This window comes from Falco rusticolus, chromosome 9, assembly GCF_015220075.1.
Source record: "Falco rusticolus isolate bFalRus1 chromosome 9, bFalRus1.pri, whole genome shotgun sequence".
Classification (NCBI taxonomy): domain Eukaryota; kingdom Metazoa; phylum Chordata; class Aves; order Falconiformes; family Falconidae; genus Falco; species Falco rusticolus.
The window spans coordinates 51502592-51517672 of record NC_051195.1 but is presented as its reverse complement, the minus strand read 5'-3'; the positions used below and the strand labels follow the sequence as shown (position 1 = coordinate 51517672).

Sequence of the window (15081 nt, the reverse complement as noted above, 5' to 3'; positions counted from 1 at the left end):
TCCACTTGTACAATCTGACCTTTTTTAACCCCACTGCTTCAGCTCAGTTGTGGAATCTTGAGTGTCTCCTGCCTTCCAACCAGACAGCCTCATCTCATGAGTACTTAGAGGATAAAAGCTGTGAGTACCTATTAGTGGTTTATCTACTTCACCTAAATGGTCAATTGAAAGAACAACTCTCTCCTCACTAGAGCATCAGCATTATACCTAAAACTATCATCTTACATGACTAGAGGCAAACAATCTCACTACAAAGACTGGTACCTCACCAAGGAAACTGGAGACCATACTACTGAACACAAGCAGTATGGAGTTCAGATACTTCACATACGTGATATACAACCTGTCTTTCATACTTCAAGAGAATTTAATCTTAAATTTTTAGACATTTGTATTTTAAACTATCACTTCCAGAAAAAAATGTATGATTTTGTAAGTATAAGCATGAGCACATATTTCAGAAGCAACTCTTCCAAAAATCAGAACACATCGCTTGTCGTGTCATTAACAGGTGACTTCACACACCTTACAAATACTTATCTCCATGGCATTGCAGCCTTCCAAAGATAAAGTTTGGATGTGAAACCTTCACACTATGCACAGGAACAAATTCATTACAATGCAGAGAACTGATCAATGTGACCCAGTGAAGCTTCTTGGCTAAAATTAGAATGAGAATCTGTATTTTATTGCAGGCTCCAGCTGTTTCGATCATTGAGTCTTCAGCCCTGTCCTTTAAATAACCCGTACATAACCTTCTGAACAGGACAGCAGATGCAAATCTAACAGGACAATCCAGGACGGTTAATGTTGGGGATGGGGACAGAAGGGAGAGGAAAAGCGTTCTCTGTTTTTGGAAGAAATGTTCCTGGTTGTTTTCACCCACCCACCTGAAGACAGCAAACTGCAAACCAAGCAGTGAACTAGGATGGGCTGACTGTATTGATTAACCTTTAGCCTGGGAATCAGAATTTTCTGTGACAAGATGTAATACAGAACAGTAAACTGCCATATCAACTACAAGTCCTAAACTCTCGCTGTTCTGGAGTTTCATTGCTTGCATGAAATACAATTGGCTTGGCGTTTACAGTTGAGGTTCTGATTAAAATTAAAATTCTGGAGTCGAGCAGGAAGTATGTGCTTAGACAACTGAACTAATGATAAGGGTAAGTGATAACTGCATCCCGAATCACAGTTTCACGGGCGGTTTTACCATCTTAATCAGGAACTCACAACACAGAAATATAAACTCTGTTTTTCAAATGCTTCCCACGCCTTACTTAGAGATGCAAGTGGTAACCAAAAAGCAAAGCAAACACACTTTCCACATCTATCTTGTTGGTAGTTTCCCTAGACTAAGACATTATTAGAACTGCTCTCCACAGAAACCAGTGGTGCAAAACACATTCCAATCTATCAGGATTTTAAAGGTCTCAAACCTTGAGTCAAAGAGACCAGTTCTCACTCTTCATTCTGACACATCTCCCACAGCATCATTGCCAAAAGGAAACATGATATAAAGCCAGATGCCCAGTTGGTATGTATTTCTTACCTGCAAATTAATAACGTAACTATAACTAAGCTCTTGATCATTCATACCCAAAGTCTGGAACCATCATGTCTCAAATCTCGACCAAGAAACATCTGATCTTACCTTCATCAAGCAGGATATCTACCTTTGCTCTCTACTTGCCTCTCCTTCTACAGACTGGCATATTCGCCTCTCCCGTCTTCTTTCAAAGCTATACTGAATGTTTTGGGAAAACCATCTGTGCGTTTCCCTATAATCTGCTCAGAGTGCTAGTCCTGACAGAGCCTCAGACAACACAAAATTAATTAGAACCCAAATTCATTCCTCTCACCAGAATACCTAATTTTCCATGGAGAGCCACTGTCCTGAAGTTTCTACAACATCACTCCCTTCTACTCAAGCAACGCTGAAATAAATAAATAACATCCCCTTCATACACACAGGCACGCACTGAAAGCTTCAGACTGCTGGAGTCAGTACTTCAGAGGCAACAGCAAGGAGTAGTTATACATCTGACCATTTTTTTATGGGGAGGAAAAAAAAAATGGATGTATTTATTATTGCAAGGTTTTTAGTAGAAGCTGGAACCAAATACAGACATTTCTCATCCCCGACCACTGTTCACCTCAGGGCATGTCTGCACTGCAGTGGCTGCAGCTCTTCCAGACCTACCAAGCTCCTTTCACAGGCGCTCGCTTAGATACTGCGGGAAGCATCTGCGCGCAGGCTGAGACTACACCGGGACCCCTGGCAGGGTGTGCAGTCCTGGAGGACAGCAACAGCCAGGTCTAGCTTAAAGAACAACTCAAGTGTTTCTGTACCAGCTATGCTCACTGCTGTATAAACACGCACACAGAATACACAATGAAAAGGACTTGGGCAGAGCCCAGGCTTTGGAGACTTTTTTTGTTTGAACACCACAATAAAAAGAAACTTAAAATATAACTTCAGTAAGAGAAGCAAGTAGCTATTTTATTTAGCCGATAACCCCGGTCAAATCGTGTTCTCTCTGCCTGGATGTTTGCTTATTTCAAAAGGGCACTAAGGAGAAATGCAGCCTGAACTAGAGGGTGAAAAACTTCTATTTTGTAAACAAATTGCAGTGCGGCTGACTGAAAATCACCTGCAAATGCAACTAGTTCTACTCCCGTTGGGAATTCGCCAAGGAAGTATTTTTCCTACTAAAATACACCATTATTACAGATAACTTGCAGAAGCTGTAATCTCTCTAATGATTAAGCAACAGGGAAGACATTTAAAAATAATAATAAAAACATACAAACCCAACTGAGCCTGTGACACCAGCCCACACACTTGTGCACAAGCAGTCATCCTCTCTTTTACAGTGAGAGGAAGCCTGGTCCCACACCGACCTGCATGTGGCCCTGTTGATCTTTCCCTACCCATCGCCATAACCCCAGCTCTCCCACACAGCAAAAAGAACTGCTTCAACTCTCCCAGGGCTCCACACATGCCGAGGGGCTGGCCAGATGCCTCCTACAAAGTATAACAACTCTATTCTGTCTGTCCTTCCCTTTCATAGATGCACTAAACACGTCACTCTCCTTCAACTTCCTTTGAGTTTTGTGAAGACTGCTTGCTATACAATCTTCAGGACCTTTCCCCTTACAGCAACACCAGTTACATCAGACAAGGGACTTAAAAGCTGCTTGGAGAAGAAAAAAAGAGGAAGCCTTAGTGTGCAATTGCATAAATTTTATTTCCTAAAAAGGGGAAAGAAGAGGGAAGGGGATATACAAGAAAACAAGATAAAAACACACATGCAATTCTCCAGATGCACACTGCTGTAGCAAGTGGAAGTCACAGACAGCAGGCACATGCAGTTATACAAGAATTTTATTTTTTTACTGCAAACTGAAAGTTTAATACTTTCACATAAACATGTAGTTAATTTCTCAGCATATCAGAATACCAGAAGATCTGCAAACACTGTCTCATATTAAGACCTCAGAGTTAACGTGAGCTGCCACCTCTGCAATACCTTGGACACCTCGACAGGAACAGTCTCAAGGCTTCTGCAGGGAAGCAGCCAACACCACCAATTCGACTCCGTTTCAAGTCAAATCAGTTTGAATATCCAGCACGCAGTGTCAATCCTACTATTTTAGCTTCAAATAAGTGCTTATTCTATAGAATCAGACTTTTCATTATTATTATTTTTTGCACATCTTCAAAAATCCTTTTATTGCTTAAAGCATACCTGTCTGTATCCAGAACTGCAGCTTTGGCACCTCTTCTTGCAGAACATCACGGATCTGCTCATTATCATACCACGGAAACAGAGCATTGTCCCTTCATGCCTTCTACACTGAGATCATCTAAGCCACACCTTTCCAGCAGACCCTCTACATTCACTATAGGCAGACTCACTTTAAATACAAGAGACACAATATCACCATGGGACACATGTGGCCTTTTTCAATTACCTTCATAAGACAAAACTTTTGCTTCTCTTCTTTATGTTTCTGCCACTGGCAATTTGTTCCACCTTTGTCCATTCTGTGCCCTCTGTGATCCCTCTTTCACCGCAGTTCGTGACCTTTTGTGTATAGGATGAACAAAGGGCAAAGGCTAAAAATGTCATCACAGTTGGGCCTCTGCTCTTCTTACCGACTTAACTAGTTTGCTACTAAAAATGAGCTGAAGCTCAAAGTCAGACCAAAGCAGAGTTTCTGGGTCGTCGCAGTCCAGGAATCCCCAGAAGATGGTTCAGAAGCAACATGGGAGAGGATGCAAGTGTTTCATCCAAATTCAAATCATGAATCTGTAGTGGTGCCTGCACACCACCTACATGGTACTTAGTAGTCATTTGCATTGTATGAAAGAGCAATAGAAAAAAGAACATCAGACTAGCCTACTCTTGGCAGGGGTGGGAGGGGAAGAAGGAAGATAGAAAAACACTATCAGCTGTGGCAGGCTGATCTGTGTGTATTTACATTTCACAAGCTAAACTATTTAGTGGTTTATTTACACACAATGTTCTTGGAGCAGCTAAAATGCCAGTTGTGTTTTATGTTGATTTTGTGGCAAAGCACACAAGCCACAAAAATCATAGGAGGAGTCTGCAAATGAGATATGAACCTCATACATCTGGAAAAGCATGCAAGCCACTGAGAGAAGGGAGATAGATTTTGGAAGCACAGGCACAACAAGGATTGAAATCCACTAGTTATGACAAGCCACCAAAATACAACCCAGGGACTCAAAAGCAACAATCAAGTAACAACACAACAGCTCACACTGCAGGGATCGTACATCCCAGTATACCTCTCATAGCCAAGCCAACCTACAGCAAGGCATACCGGGGCCTCAGGTCTCTCTGGGCTGCCCCTCCATGTTAGAGCGAGGAGGGAATTACAGTCAGCTCCATTTTATGCACATTTGATGGCAAGACGCCAACACAACTGTTGACTGAGCCAAATCTGGGCCCCCTTGAACTAAGCCATCACCTAAAGCAGGGCGGAAAAGCACATGCCTCTCACATCTTGAGCAGCCAAGTTCCTGAAAAGCATCTGAGTTACAAGATGGATTTTTTTTCTTTCTTTCTTTCCTCAGAAAACAACTGATGTTTTAACTCTTTGATGTACACTCATTAATTCAAAACTGAATGGTTGCTAGACAACATAGCTTGATGCTTATGTGACAGAGAGACTTCTTTCTAGAAAATCAAATTATTTACTAGATGGCCCAAATGGCAGTTCAGGCCAGCGGCCAATCTGAAGGGCAGTTATCACACTCTGCATCTTGTCAGCATTCTCAGCCAAGGTGTCAATGGCTGCTTTCCAACAGGAACCTTACTCTGACAAAAGAGTGAAGTGCAAGCTAGAGAAAGATTTTTAATCTGCTCAGTTCACTTCTTCCCTCCAAACTGGCATTTGGTGGTAAGCTGCCAGCAAGCTTGGGAACTGCACAGAGTGTCATCACTCTGGGAATTCACCCTCCTGAGCAGGAATTACTCCTGGACCATTCCTCTGCCACACAGCAGAGAAATCCCTCTGCTGACTTCTCCTTTAATTATATTTTAAAAACTCCGCTTCTAGCCTGTGTTCCATTATAATAATAGCAATAATTAAAAATACTTCAAACGACGAGTCCTCTAAACCTGCTGTTCCATCCAGGCTTTTTGGCATCACACACTTCCTTTCTTGACTGACATCCTCAGGGAACCAGACTGATGGTTATTCTATCCTATTCCTGTTGCAGGACTGTACTGCGTTCTTTCAGCACATGTAAACTGCTAGGTAATATTTGTGTTGGCAACTAACTTACATACTTTATAGAAAGACCTCTATTTGACCCTCCATGCAGCTCCCACACACAATTTGGTCCATTCCTTTAAACCATTTCCTTCTGCTAGAGCACATACCCCGTTCCATACCTCTGTTTCTAGACTTTTTAAAAACTACATATTCAGGACAGAGCTTATGTGCTTAAAGACAACAACCTGGCTACAAAAGCCAAGGCTGCAGAACGTTCTTATGCAAGAATACCAAAGAAAATTATCATAGAACTTTGCGTGTACAGGTCCTGTTTTTTTACAGAAGTTGCTCCAACTGAACATTTCTATGAAAAAAAAAACACCTACGAAAAGTTCTGCAAAAAAAGACATCAACACACAGATTTCCATGATAAGACTCTGATAGCTGTATCATGCACTGAGGGGGTGGCGAGGGGGAGTTGGTGGTTTTTTGTTGTTTTGGGTTTTTTTTTTTTAAATACTGTTAAATTTCAGCTATTTAGGCAGTAATATCACCTCAGAATAGACTTTCGCACCATAACTCTTCCTTCCTTGCCCAAAGCACACCATGCAGAATAAAAGATAAGCCAACTAACGTGTCCAGATGATCAAATGAATACTCATTACCCATTCACACCACATCAGTTTATCAACAACTCTATTTAAAGCCCACAGAGCTAAACCAGAATAAAATTGATTAAAAAAAGAGGCAAAATCTGACCGGCACACACCAGGGCAAGCGCAGCTGCAGTGTGAGCAAAGGACTGTGCAGTCACATCATGTGACAGGCGTGGCGCTGGCAGCAGAGGAGGGAGAGCTACAGCCCCCGTCCTCCCACCTGTGTAAATCTATGCCTTCAGTGCAACGTTATGGACAACACAATTTCAGTGCAGAACTGACTCGGGTTATAAGCTTCTCAATGTTTTGAATTGTTATTCTCCATTTTTACTTCCCTCCACCAAATAAAATAGTAACACAGAAATGGCTAACAATACAGGCAAGCTATGCATTCCTTCCACCACTAAGCACTTTCCGCATTCGATCACTTGTAGATCTGGTTTCTCAACTGAGCATGGTGAACATAGAACATGGTGCTGCTGTCTGTATCATTCTTACACGCAGAGCTTAGCTCAGCTAGTCATCCTGATGATAAAATCTTCCAGTGTTTGTAAGGGACGTGGATTGCCAATTGAATTTTGGGCTGTATTGTACCTATATTTCAAGATAAAACAATGATTGCAATCTCCTTTGTAGCACAGCAAAATATTTATTCTCTCCATATAGTTTCTATGAATGTTTTTTATACTTTCTGGAGCAAAGAATCTGGCCATCACATTTGTGTATTATTCTGGCTGCCCAGAATGATTGGAGAATTATGCTCTTTGCTTCTAATTAAGTGACTCATTATTTCTTTCATGTAACAAACCGTGATCGTTTATCGAAACATCTTTGGAGAGACTGACTTATCTGATTTGAAAACATAGCATCTTTTTCTACTAACATGACCTGCAGTCAGGTGTCATGCCTCTTAATTGCTTCCTCAACAGTCTGAGCAAGGGAAGTTACAACTGTTATGCAACAGGGTTCACACAAGGTAAGAAGATGCACCAGGCAGTAACCACATCTGCAAACTTCCACAGCAAGACCCATACCAGGATGATCTTCTACACTTTCCAAAGGCTGCTATTAACACCACAGCTTTGCTGCTCGCAGGAATGGTGTGAGAGCATACACATGCTGGGAGACTCACTTATACTAGCATTTTAGTCATCCTATGGTCCATCAGTGCTGCTCTACATTAGCTTAGACAAAACACTGAGAATTATGGATTGCGTTTGGATAGCTTTCGCAAAATCCAGCAATTTTTCATATTAAGGGATCCATTTTGCAGGTTGGAGGACTAGAACGGCTTAGCCTAGAGACAGCCTAAGCACAGAAGTTTGGAGCCTGGCTGTTGAATTACAGAAGTACAACTCAAACTTGACAAAAGCAGGTCCCATTCCATAGTGAGAGATTAGACCCAGACTCTGAAAACCTGCAGCTTTGATTCTGAATGTTTTAACTGGGGCAGCCTTTGGTTATTGACATTTTTATACCCAGTAACAGGCAAGAAACCTCGGGGGGATGACTATGTAACAATCATCCAGCTTCAATCCCCAAGGGCATTTCACATCACCTATTGTCCAAAGCATTTCTCAGAGGAAACAGGAATTTGGCAAGAGGGAGCTGCCAAGATAGAAGTTTCAAATCAGGACAAGTCCATGATGATTCTGTCAAACCCGCAATTTGAATATCCAGCACTGCACGAACAGCTCTTGTAAAATCCAGCAATATTTCATGCAAAAGGATTCATTTGCTGATGCGGAAAAGCAGCTACCTGTCAGAGGTGTGCAGGACACCGACGGCCTGCCCAGCGGGGGCAGGCAGGGTGGCGAGAGGGGATATAACGTGACGAATGGAGAAGTTAATGAAGAGGGGGCCGTCTCCGCAATTATTGCGGTTACGTTGCGAATCCAGGCCTAAGCAGAAGACGTGTCACATCGTGTCTCCTCTTCTCCGTTAGCAGCTAAGACGGCGGCGAGCGTGGCTCCGCACGCCCGGGCCTCGGCACCCCCGCCCCGCTGCCCCCCACCACGGCGCGGGGCCCCGGCCCCCGGCGCGGCTGCGGCCACCGCCGGGAGAAGCCCGCCGCCGGGGGATGCTCCGCGCCGCCCCGGCCGCCCCCGCCCGCACCTGCCACGCCGCTCGCCGCCGCCTTACCTGGGCTTGCGCTTGCGGCACGGCTTCTCCGCTGGGCCGGGAGCTCTGCGGGGGCGAGACAGCGGTGAGGGGCGCGCCGCCGCCGGGCCTGCCCCGAGCCGCCCGCAGCCGCCGCCGCCGCTCCCGCCCGCCCGCCCGCGCCGCCGCCCCGCCCGCGCCCCGCACCCGCCCTAGCCGCCGCTCCGCCCCCCGCACCTGGAGGCCAGGCCGGTGCGGGGCAGGCGCTGCCGGGCGGCCCCTCTCACCATCCGCGCCGCCTCCGCCAACTCCCGGGCAAAGCCGCCAGCGCCGCCGCGGCGAAGGCTCCGGCTGCGCGGAGCGCGGCTGCCGCCTCGCGCTAGTCTGGGCCGGCCTTACCCCGCCCCCTCCCGCTCCTATTGGGGGAGCGCCTACACTGACGGCGAGGCGGCCTTCTGATTGGCGGCGCGGACCGTCAGTCGGGAGCCCCCCGCCCTCCCGCGCGGGGCCGGTGAGGCACGGCGCGGCTGCCTGGATACGGCTGGAGGCGGCGTGCTGCGGCGCCACCGTGCGGAGGCCTGTCCCGCCGTGCAGGGCCCGGCCCGCCCGCCTGCCCCCTCCCTCCCGCCGGCCCTCCGGCCACCTGGGCGCACGGCCCTGCCCCGCTCCGCGGCCGCTGCCACCCCGCCCGCCGTCACGTTCCCACCGCTGCCAGGGTAAGAGTGCCGCACCTCGGCCAGGGCGAGAACACCGGCTCCGCTCTGACAGGGCTGTGGCGGCTGGAAGAGCGCGGAGCGGCGCGCAGCAGCACCAGCCGCCGCCTCCCGAGGGGCCGCAGCCCCAGTGCCCCGGGGCCGGCGGCGCTACCTCGCCACCTCCCACCGCCTCCCGCCTTCCCTGTCAGCACCCGCGGCCGCTACCACGGCGCTGCCCACGGGGGGCGCCGCAGCGCACAGGCCGCTCCCCCCGCCCGGCCGTGGATTGGTAGGCTCCGGCCGGCAGCGCCTCCGCCCCCCGCCCTGCCCGGCTTCCGGCCCTTCCGGCCCGCGCCGCGCCGCCGCCGCCATCATGGTGAGCGGCTCTGCGCCCGCCCCGCTGCGATCCGGCGGCATCCGCGGGGCCACCGGGCCGCCGGCCCTGGCACCAAGACGCTGGCCCTGGCACTAGGCCCGCCGCGCCGCTGGCGCGTGCCGTCGACCTGGCGCCGCCGTCGAGGCGCCGTGGGGGGGATGCGGGCGGCGGGAGGCCCGGGGAAGGCCGCTGCCGGGCGGGGGGGTGCGGGGCCGGGAGTGGGCCTGACGAGGTGTCCGCCGCCTGCAGGCCAAGATCAAGGCCCGAGACCTGCGGGGGAAGAAGAAGGAGGAGCTGCTGAAGCAGCTGGACGATCTGAAGGTGGAGCTGTCGCAGCTTCGCGTGGCCAAGGTGACCGGTGGGGCCGCCTCCAAGCTCTCCAAGATGTAAGTGGGGCCCAGCCCGGCGGCGAGGCTGGGCCCGAGGGGGGGACGGGGGCGGCGGAGGAGCCTGCCCGGGCCTGAGCCCCGCACCGGGCGGGGGTGCTCGGTCCTGCGGGGGGGCCGCGGCGCGCTGCCTCTCAGTGGTTGTCTCGCACTAGAAAAAAGTTAAAACCGATACGGAAGAGGAATAACTTTGTATGCGTGGGGATGGGTGGTGTATCTCCGCTCAGAGATGTGAAGCTGGATGCGGCGGGAGCCGTCAGTGTTTTGCTGCAGCGTGGTGCGGTGTCAGTTACTGGGCTGTAGCATGTACGCGCCATGTGTACACTGGGTGGTAAATCCAGGAGGCTCGTCTTTCCGTGTGTTCTTGTTGTTTCTGCAGACGTGTGGTTCGTAAATCCATTGCCAGAGTCTTAACTGTTATCAATCAGACCCAGAAGGAGAACTTGAGGAAGTTTTACAAGGTAAGTGCAAACATCTTGCATAGTGGTCTTTTTTTCTCTTTAGTTCCTTCCTACAAACTATGTATTTGAAAAATGTTGTAGGTTGTTTCTTAAAAGCTTAGAACACAAGAAGAAAGCTCTTATTTATATTCAGTTTTAAAGTTTTCTAGTTGTGGTTCCTTTTTAAATGTTACTGCAAGACTACCCTGAATTCTGTAAGCTCAGCGTGAATCTGCTTTTGCCAGGAGAGCCTTGTGCTGCGCTGCATTGCTTCTCTGAAGATGCAGTTTCCAGAACTGCCAATACTCCTAAATTTTAATCATGTTGGAAGTGACCAAAGAAGTCTTTATCTCAATAAGTTTCTGTAATTTTTAGAGTATTACTTCTTGGGGGTTGAATTGCATAAATAGGGGGGAAAAGAGCTTTTCAGAAGGTATTGGATAACTGGGACTCTTCATCTTAAGTATGACTTAAACTTGAGTCAAAGCTACTACAACTGGCACAAAAGTTAGAAGCAACTCCATGTTTCCTAGTGGAGAGTTCTCTTGAACTTCTAGGCTGTAACAATAGTCCCAATAAAAAGAAGCTGAAAACGCTGCTGGTGATGTTCTTACAGGCAGTTGCACCTAAGGGGTATGTTGCAGTCTCTCCAACTCAACTGTTGTGTATTTTTGCAAACAGGGCAAAAAGTATAAGCCTCTTGATCTGCGGCCGAAGAAGACTCGTGCCATGCGACGCAGATTAAATAAGCATGAAGAAAATCTGAAGACCAAAAAACAGCAGCGAAAAGAACGTTTGTACCCTATGCGAAAATATGCCATCAAGGCATAAAACTGCAATATGCCGAAAATTCTTAATTATATTGGCTGAGTATGTCTCATTAAATAGAATTTTGTTTGGAAGCTGTCACTGTTGGGTTGTTTTTTAGCGGTGGGATAAAGAAGTCATCAACTTTATGAGGAGAAATCAGGATTCACAAAGTTTATTTGAACTTCTGTTGCTAATGAAAATACTAAACTTGCAGTTTAAGATTGGTTTCCTTTTTGAAGAACAGGCAAATGAGTACAGATCCGTGGAGCTGGTTCAGCTTAACATGTGAAAAGTGTTTTAACTTGAGATTGATTTAAAATGGAAAACTGTACACATATGTGTACAGTGAGTTGGTGTTCATCACTTCAGTAGTTTTAAGAGTGAATTTTAAAGTTCTTGTCTAGTTGCAAGTGTTTAAATGTTACAGAGATGAACTAATTTGCCAAGGTGTTTTAGCAGACTTTATTGAAACTGAAGAGATCCATCAGCACTTGTTTGGGATCTCTGCACAGGTAGTAGCACCAAAGAGTCCCCAGCCATCCCAGGTCTGGGCAGATGCCGTAGGCAGTGGTTTGCCTGGTCCTGCCAGCGGACCGCTGCAGGCAGGTGCCGCACAGGTGGCTGGTCACTAGCCTGACCACCGCTGCCCGGAGCTGCAGTGAGATGGGCAGAGGGGCTGCTGCAGCCTCCTTCCAAGGAAGCTACTTCGGTTTCGGTCAGGAAGCTGGATTCGGGCATTGTCCTCCAGGTTTGTTTCTGCTTGCAGCTGATTTAATGTTGGCAAACAGCTGGAAGTAAGAGGGTGCTCAGGGTGAGTGCGAAGGCTCCACCCAGCATCACCTGTCAGCAGAGGTGCATTTCAGATGGAGGCTGTTTGGTCAGTCCATGCCTGGCTGCGCAGGGGCTGGCTGCAGGCTGGTGCTCCCTCACCCTGGGAGTTGGAGTGTAAAGAGGAGTTGTTTGTAGTGGTGTGCAAGCATTTCTTTTGGAGGGCAGTCCGGCCAGGCTGTTGTTTGCATACAGCATGACATGCAGAAGAGAGGAAGCTCAGTTCCAGTTGGAGCGGTAGGAAAACATAAGGGCTGTGGTAGTTTCAGACCAGGTGTTGGTTTTGTGTGCATGTCAAGACTGATAGAGGTCAGGTAATCAGGAAACTGGACTTGAGGAAAGCTGAGCTAGAAGGGTCACCTGTAAAGTTTCAATGCACTCCCTTATCTCATGGTTCCACACGTTTCACCTGTGAGGCACAGAACTAGTTAAACATTTCGACTTTCTGCCACCCCATGGAGTTCTTTGGAACTCTGGCCTTTTTTGGTACTGCTGTAAGGAAGAGTTATGCAGTGCTGCTTGAGCATTAGTGATGCACTCATGGTTTGTGTTAGCATAGCTAATACATTCTAACATGAAAAATTCTATACCCATTAGGGAGTCCTTAGATTGGATCCAGATTCCCTTTAGGAAAAAGATCTTAATTCTGCTTGCTGAATTTAGATCTGAAGGCTTTCTAAGCCTCGAACAAGTTTTAGCCAGAGAGAGGTCTAATTATGTGTGGTAAAATGAATTTCCCATGTACTGAGCTGTTATGAGGGATAGCTTTACAATGATGCTAATGCTGGCTGTGTGATAGCTTTGTTAGGAGCTTCGTGTGGACCTGAACACGATAAAGTTTGGCAGTGAAGGAGCCCCAGCTCTGGGCACAGGCCCTGCATGAGTCCTGCTGGAGCTGTGCCGTAAGATGGAGCGTTACGTGTGGGAACTGGCTTTGGCTCATGTTGCCATGAGGGCAGGCAGCGTTACGAAATGCTGTGCATTGCTGCTTCCAAGTATCCTGCAGTGGCCTGCAGCACACTGTTTTTCCAGAAGCATGTGCTTTTCACGCAGCACCTGTGGCCCTCTGCAAGCACTGCCCCACTGCAAGGATCCCAGATCCGCATGCTCCTGTCCCAGCAGCCTGATACTTGACAAAGGCGGAGGAGGGGCTGGTCCCCTGTGCCAGGAATCGGGCTGGCTGCCTCTGGTCATGCCCAGCTGTATTTGTGCTTCTCTTGTACAGAGGCGTTGTGTGCCCGTGCTCTTCCATCAGCCCATCCGAGGAGAGCCTGGTGGCTCTTAACCCTATTCCTGATGCGGAAAAGCAAACACAGGTAACGCTGCCCTAATGGCCTTCTGGAGTCTGCTCCTGGATGGTGCAAGCTGTGGGGTGGCTTGGAAATGGAGGTGGGAAGAAGGTGGTTATTGCTGCAGAGCCTCTGGTGACAACATCGGGGTGTGCCTCAGGTGAAACGGCTGTCACCTTCCATCCCCAGCCATGAGCAGCAGCTGCCTGGAGAGGGTCATCTGTCTGAAAGGTCTGGTTGTGATACAGCTCGCTGATGTGCCCTTTACTAATCATGTAACAAGGGGTCGGGGAAACACGGAAAAATAAACCCTAATTACCAGGCGCTGAACATCCAAGGAGAATTTGTGGCTTTAGATAGCGGCATCATGCCCAGAGAACACAACATGTGCCTGAACTGTGGGGACAAAACGAGTAGCAGCTTGGGAGCTGGTACCTCCGAACATCCTGAAGTCGCGAGCTGCGGGGCGTTGGTGTTATTTGCGTGTCTGCACTTGTACAGGTGATTGAGGTGGGACTGTTCCTCTGGAGGTCTCCGGTGCAGCTGCCTGCTCACTTCAAGGCCACCTTTGAAGGCAAATGGGTTTGTACAACTTCTCAAGTATCTAATGGGGGTTTCAGTTACAATCTGCTGTACTTCCAGAGCTGTTCTACACACCTTTGTGAATGGAGTGTGCTCAGCTCGGTGTCGCCTTGCCCGCCTGGCTGCGTGGCGCTGGGGCGCAGGGCTTGCTGAGGGCACGCTTTGCCTCTGGCTCCCGTGCAGGGGGCAGCTGTGCAAAGTGTGGGGCTGCTGCCCCGGGGGAGGGGGCTGTGGCACAGCACCCCACTGTTGGGAGTGGGAGCGGGTGACCTGCCAGAAGCTGGGCTGGGAAGCCGGGGCTGCCAAGAAGTCATCCATGCACTGAAGCGGGGTCGGTACGGGGTGGGGGAGCAGCTCAAGCTTTGATTAGTGCACAACCCGCAGCAGCTACTTGAGGAGGTAGATGGGTTTCTGGCACTGCACTAAATCCCCGCCTCAGAGACCTTCAGGGGGACCATGCGGCATCACCCCCTGCCGCTGCGGGCAGCGTGGGCTGCGTCCCCCTTGAGCACGGTGCTGATGGGGTGCTGGGAGCCCTCTCCTGCACTGACCCTGTGCAGCTGCTGACACTGGCCCCGGGTTTAGCACTGGTGTTTGCAGAGCATCAGGGCCTCTAAGGCTCAAATTGTTTATTTTTCCTTGTAACTGAAGCTGTTCCTCGGCATCTGAGTAGACTTCCTGGGGAAAGCTGTTCTTCAGCAAATAAATAATTTCCAGGGTGGGGATGAGGAAGGAGGAGCAGCGGCTGGCTGGCTGCAAGGCACAGCCCAGGGCTGATGCCACTGCGAAGGCAGCGCTGGCTGCACGCCCTGGAAAGCGTTCAGCGGCACCAGATGTCTCTCCCCTGCACAGCAGGCAGTGGCCGAGTGCGGATGGTGTCTCTGGGAGCTGCCAGGACCTGATCCTGCGGCGCAGGCAGGGGAGAACTGCAGAGAGGGCAGAGGCAGATGAGAGTCCTGCAAGGTCTGGGTGGGAAAGCCCAGGTTCCGCGCGCCTCGGGCACTGTTTGCTGCAATGGACACGGACTGCAGCTCTTCTAACGCTCCTGGCACTGCTGCCACCTCCCTCCTCTGGGGACGGCTCCTTTGCTCTTGGGTGCTAGTGCTGACCCCGGATTCTGCCTGCAGCGGGGCATGCAGGGAGCAGCACGTGGTGGGGCGTGCAAGGC

The 15081-nt window shown here is 49.3% G+C and overlaps 2 protein-coding genes across 9 annotated transcripts in view; one reads left to right on the top strand and one right to left on the bottom strand.

Annotated features, from left to right (window-relative positions):
- Nucleotides 1-9396, bottom strand: part of SCAI (suppressor of cancer cell invasion) — a 44597-nt gene extending 35201 nt beyond the window's left edge. The window contains exons 1-2 of one of the 8 annotated variants that reach the window (XM_037399526.1): nucleotides 8745-9396; nucleotides 8550-8594 (exon numbers count right to left, since the gene is read on the bottom strand). Coding sequence is in view for 4 of the 8 variants with exons in the window: in XM_037399525.1 (XP_037255422.1) it covers nucleotides 8550-8594; nucleotides 8745-8797 (98 nt within the window). In the remaining 4 variants the exon portion in view is untranslated. Of the gene's footprint in view, nucleotides 1-3978; nucleotides 4374-8549; nucleotides 8595-8744 lie in introns of those variants that run through there. The other 7 variants (XM_037399525.1, XM_037399527.1, XM_037399523.1 and 4 more) reach the window with 7 other exon arrangements.
- A 95-nt stretch (nucleotides 9397-9491) lies between these two features.
- On the top strand, nucleotides 9492-11310 carry RPL35 (ribosomal protein L35). Its single transcript, XM_037399532.1, has 4 exons — nucleotides 9492-9578; nucleotides 9828-9964; nucleotides 10344-10425; nucleotides 11086-11310. Exons 1-4 carry the CDS (start codon nucleotides 9576-9578, stop codon nucleotides 11233-11235), a joined length of 372 nt encoding a protein of 123 aa, XP_037255429.1. The 5' UTR covers nucleotides 9492-9575; the 3' UTR covers nucleotides 11236-11310.
- Nucleotides 11311-15081: the final 3771 nt, after the last annotated feature.

What these genes read in the sequence shown, in the direction of transcription:
- RPL35 (XM_037399532.1), top strand. An exon ending in GCCTCCAAGCTCTCCAAGAT is followed by an intron (nt 9,965 to 10,343) that starts GTAAGTGGGGCC and finishes TTGTTTCTGCAG; the next exon opens with ACGTGTGGTTCGTAAATCCA. An exon ending in ACTTGAGGAAGTTTTACAAG is followed by an intron (nt 10,426 to 11,085) that starts GTAAGTGCAAAC and finishes TTTTGCAAACAG; the next exon opens with GGCAAAAAGTATAAGCCTCT.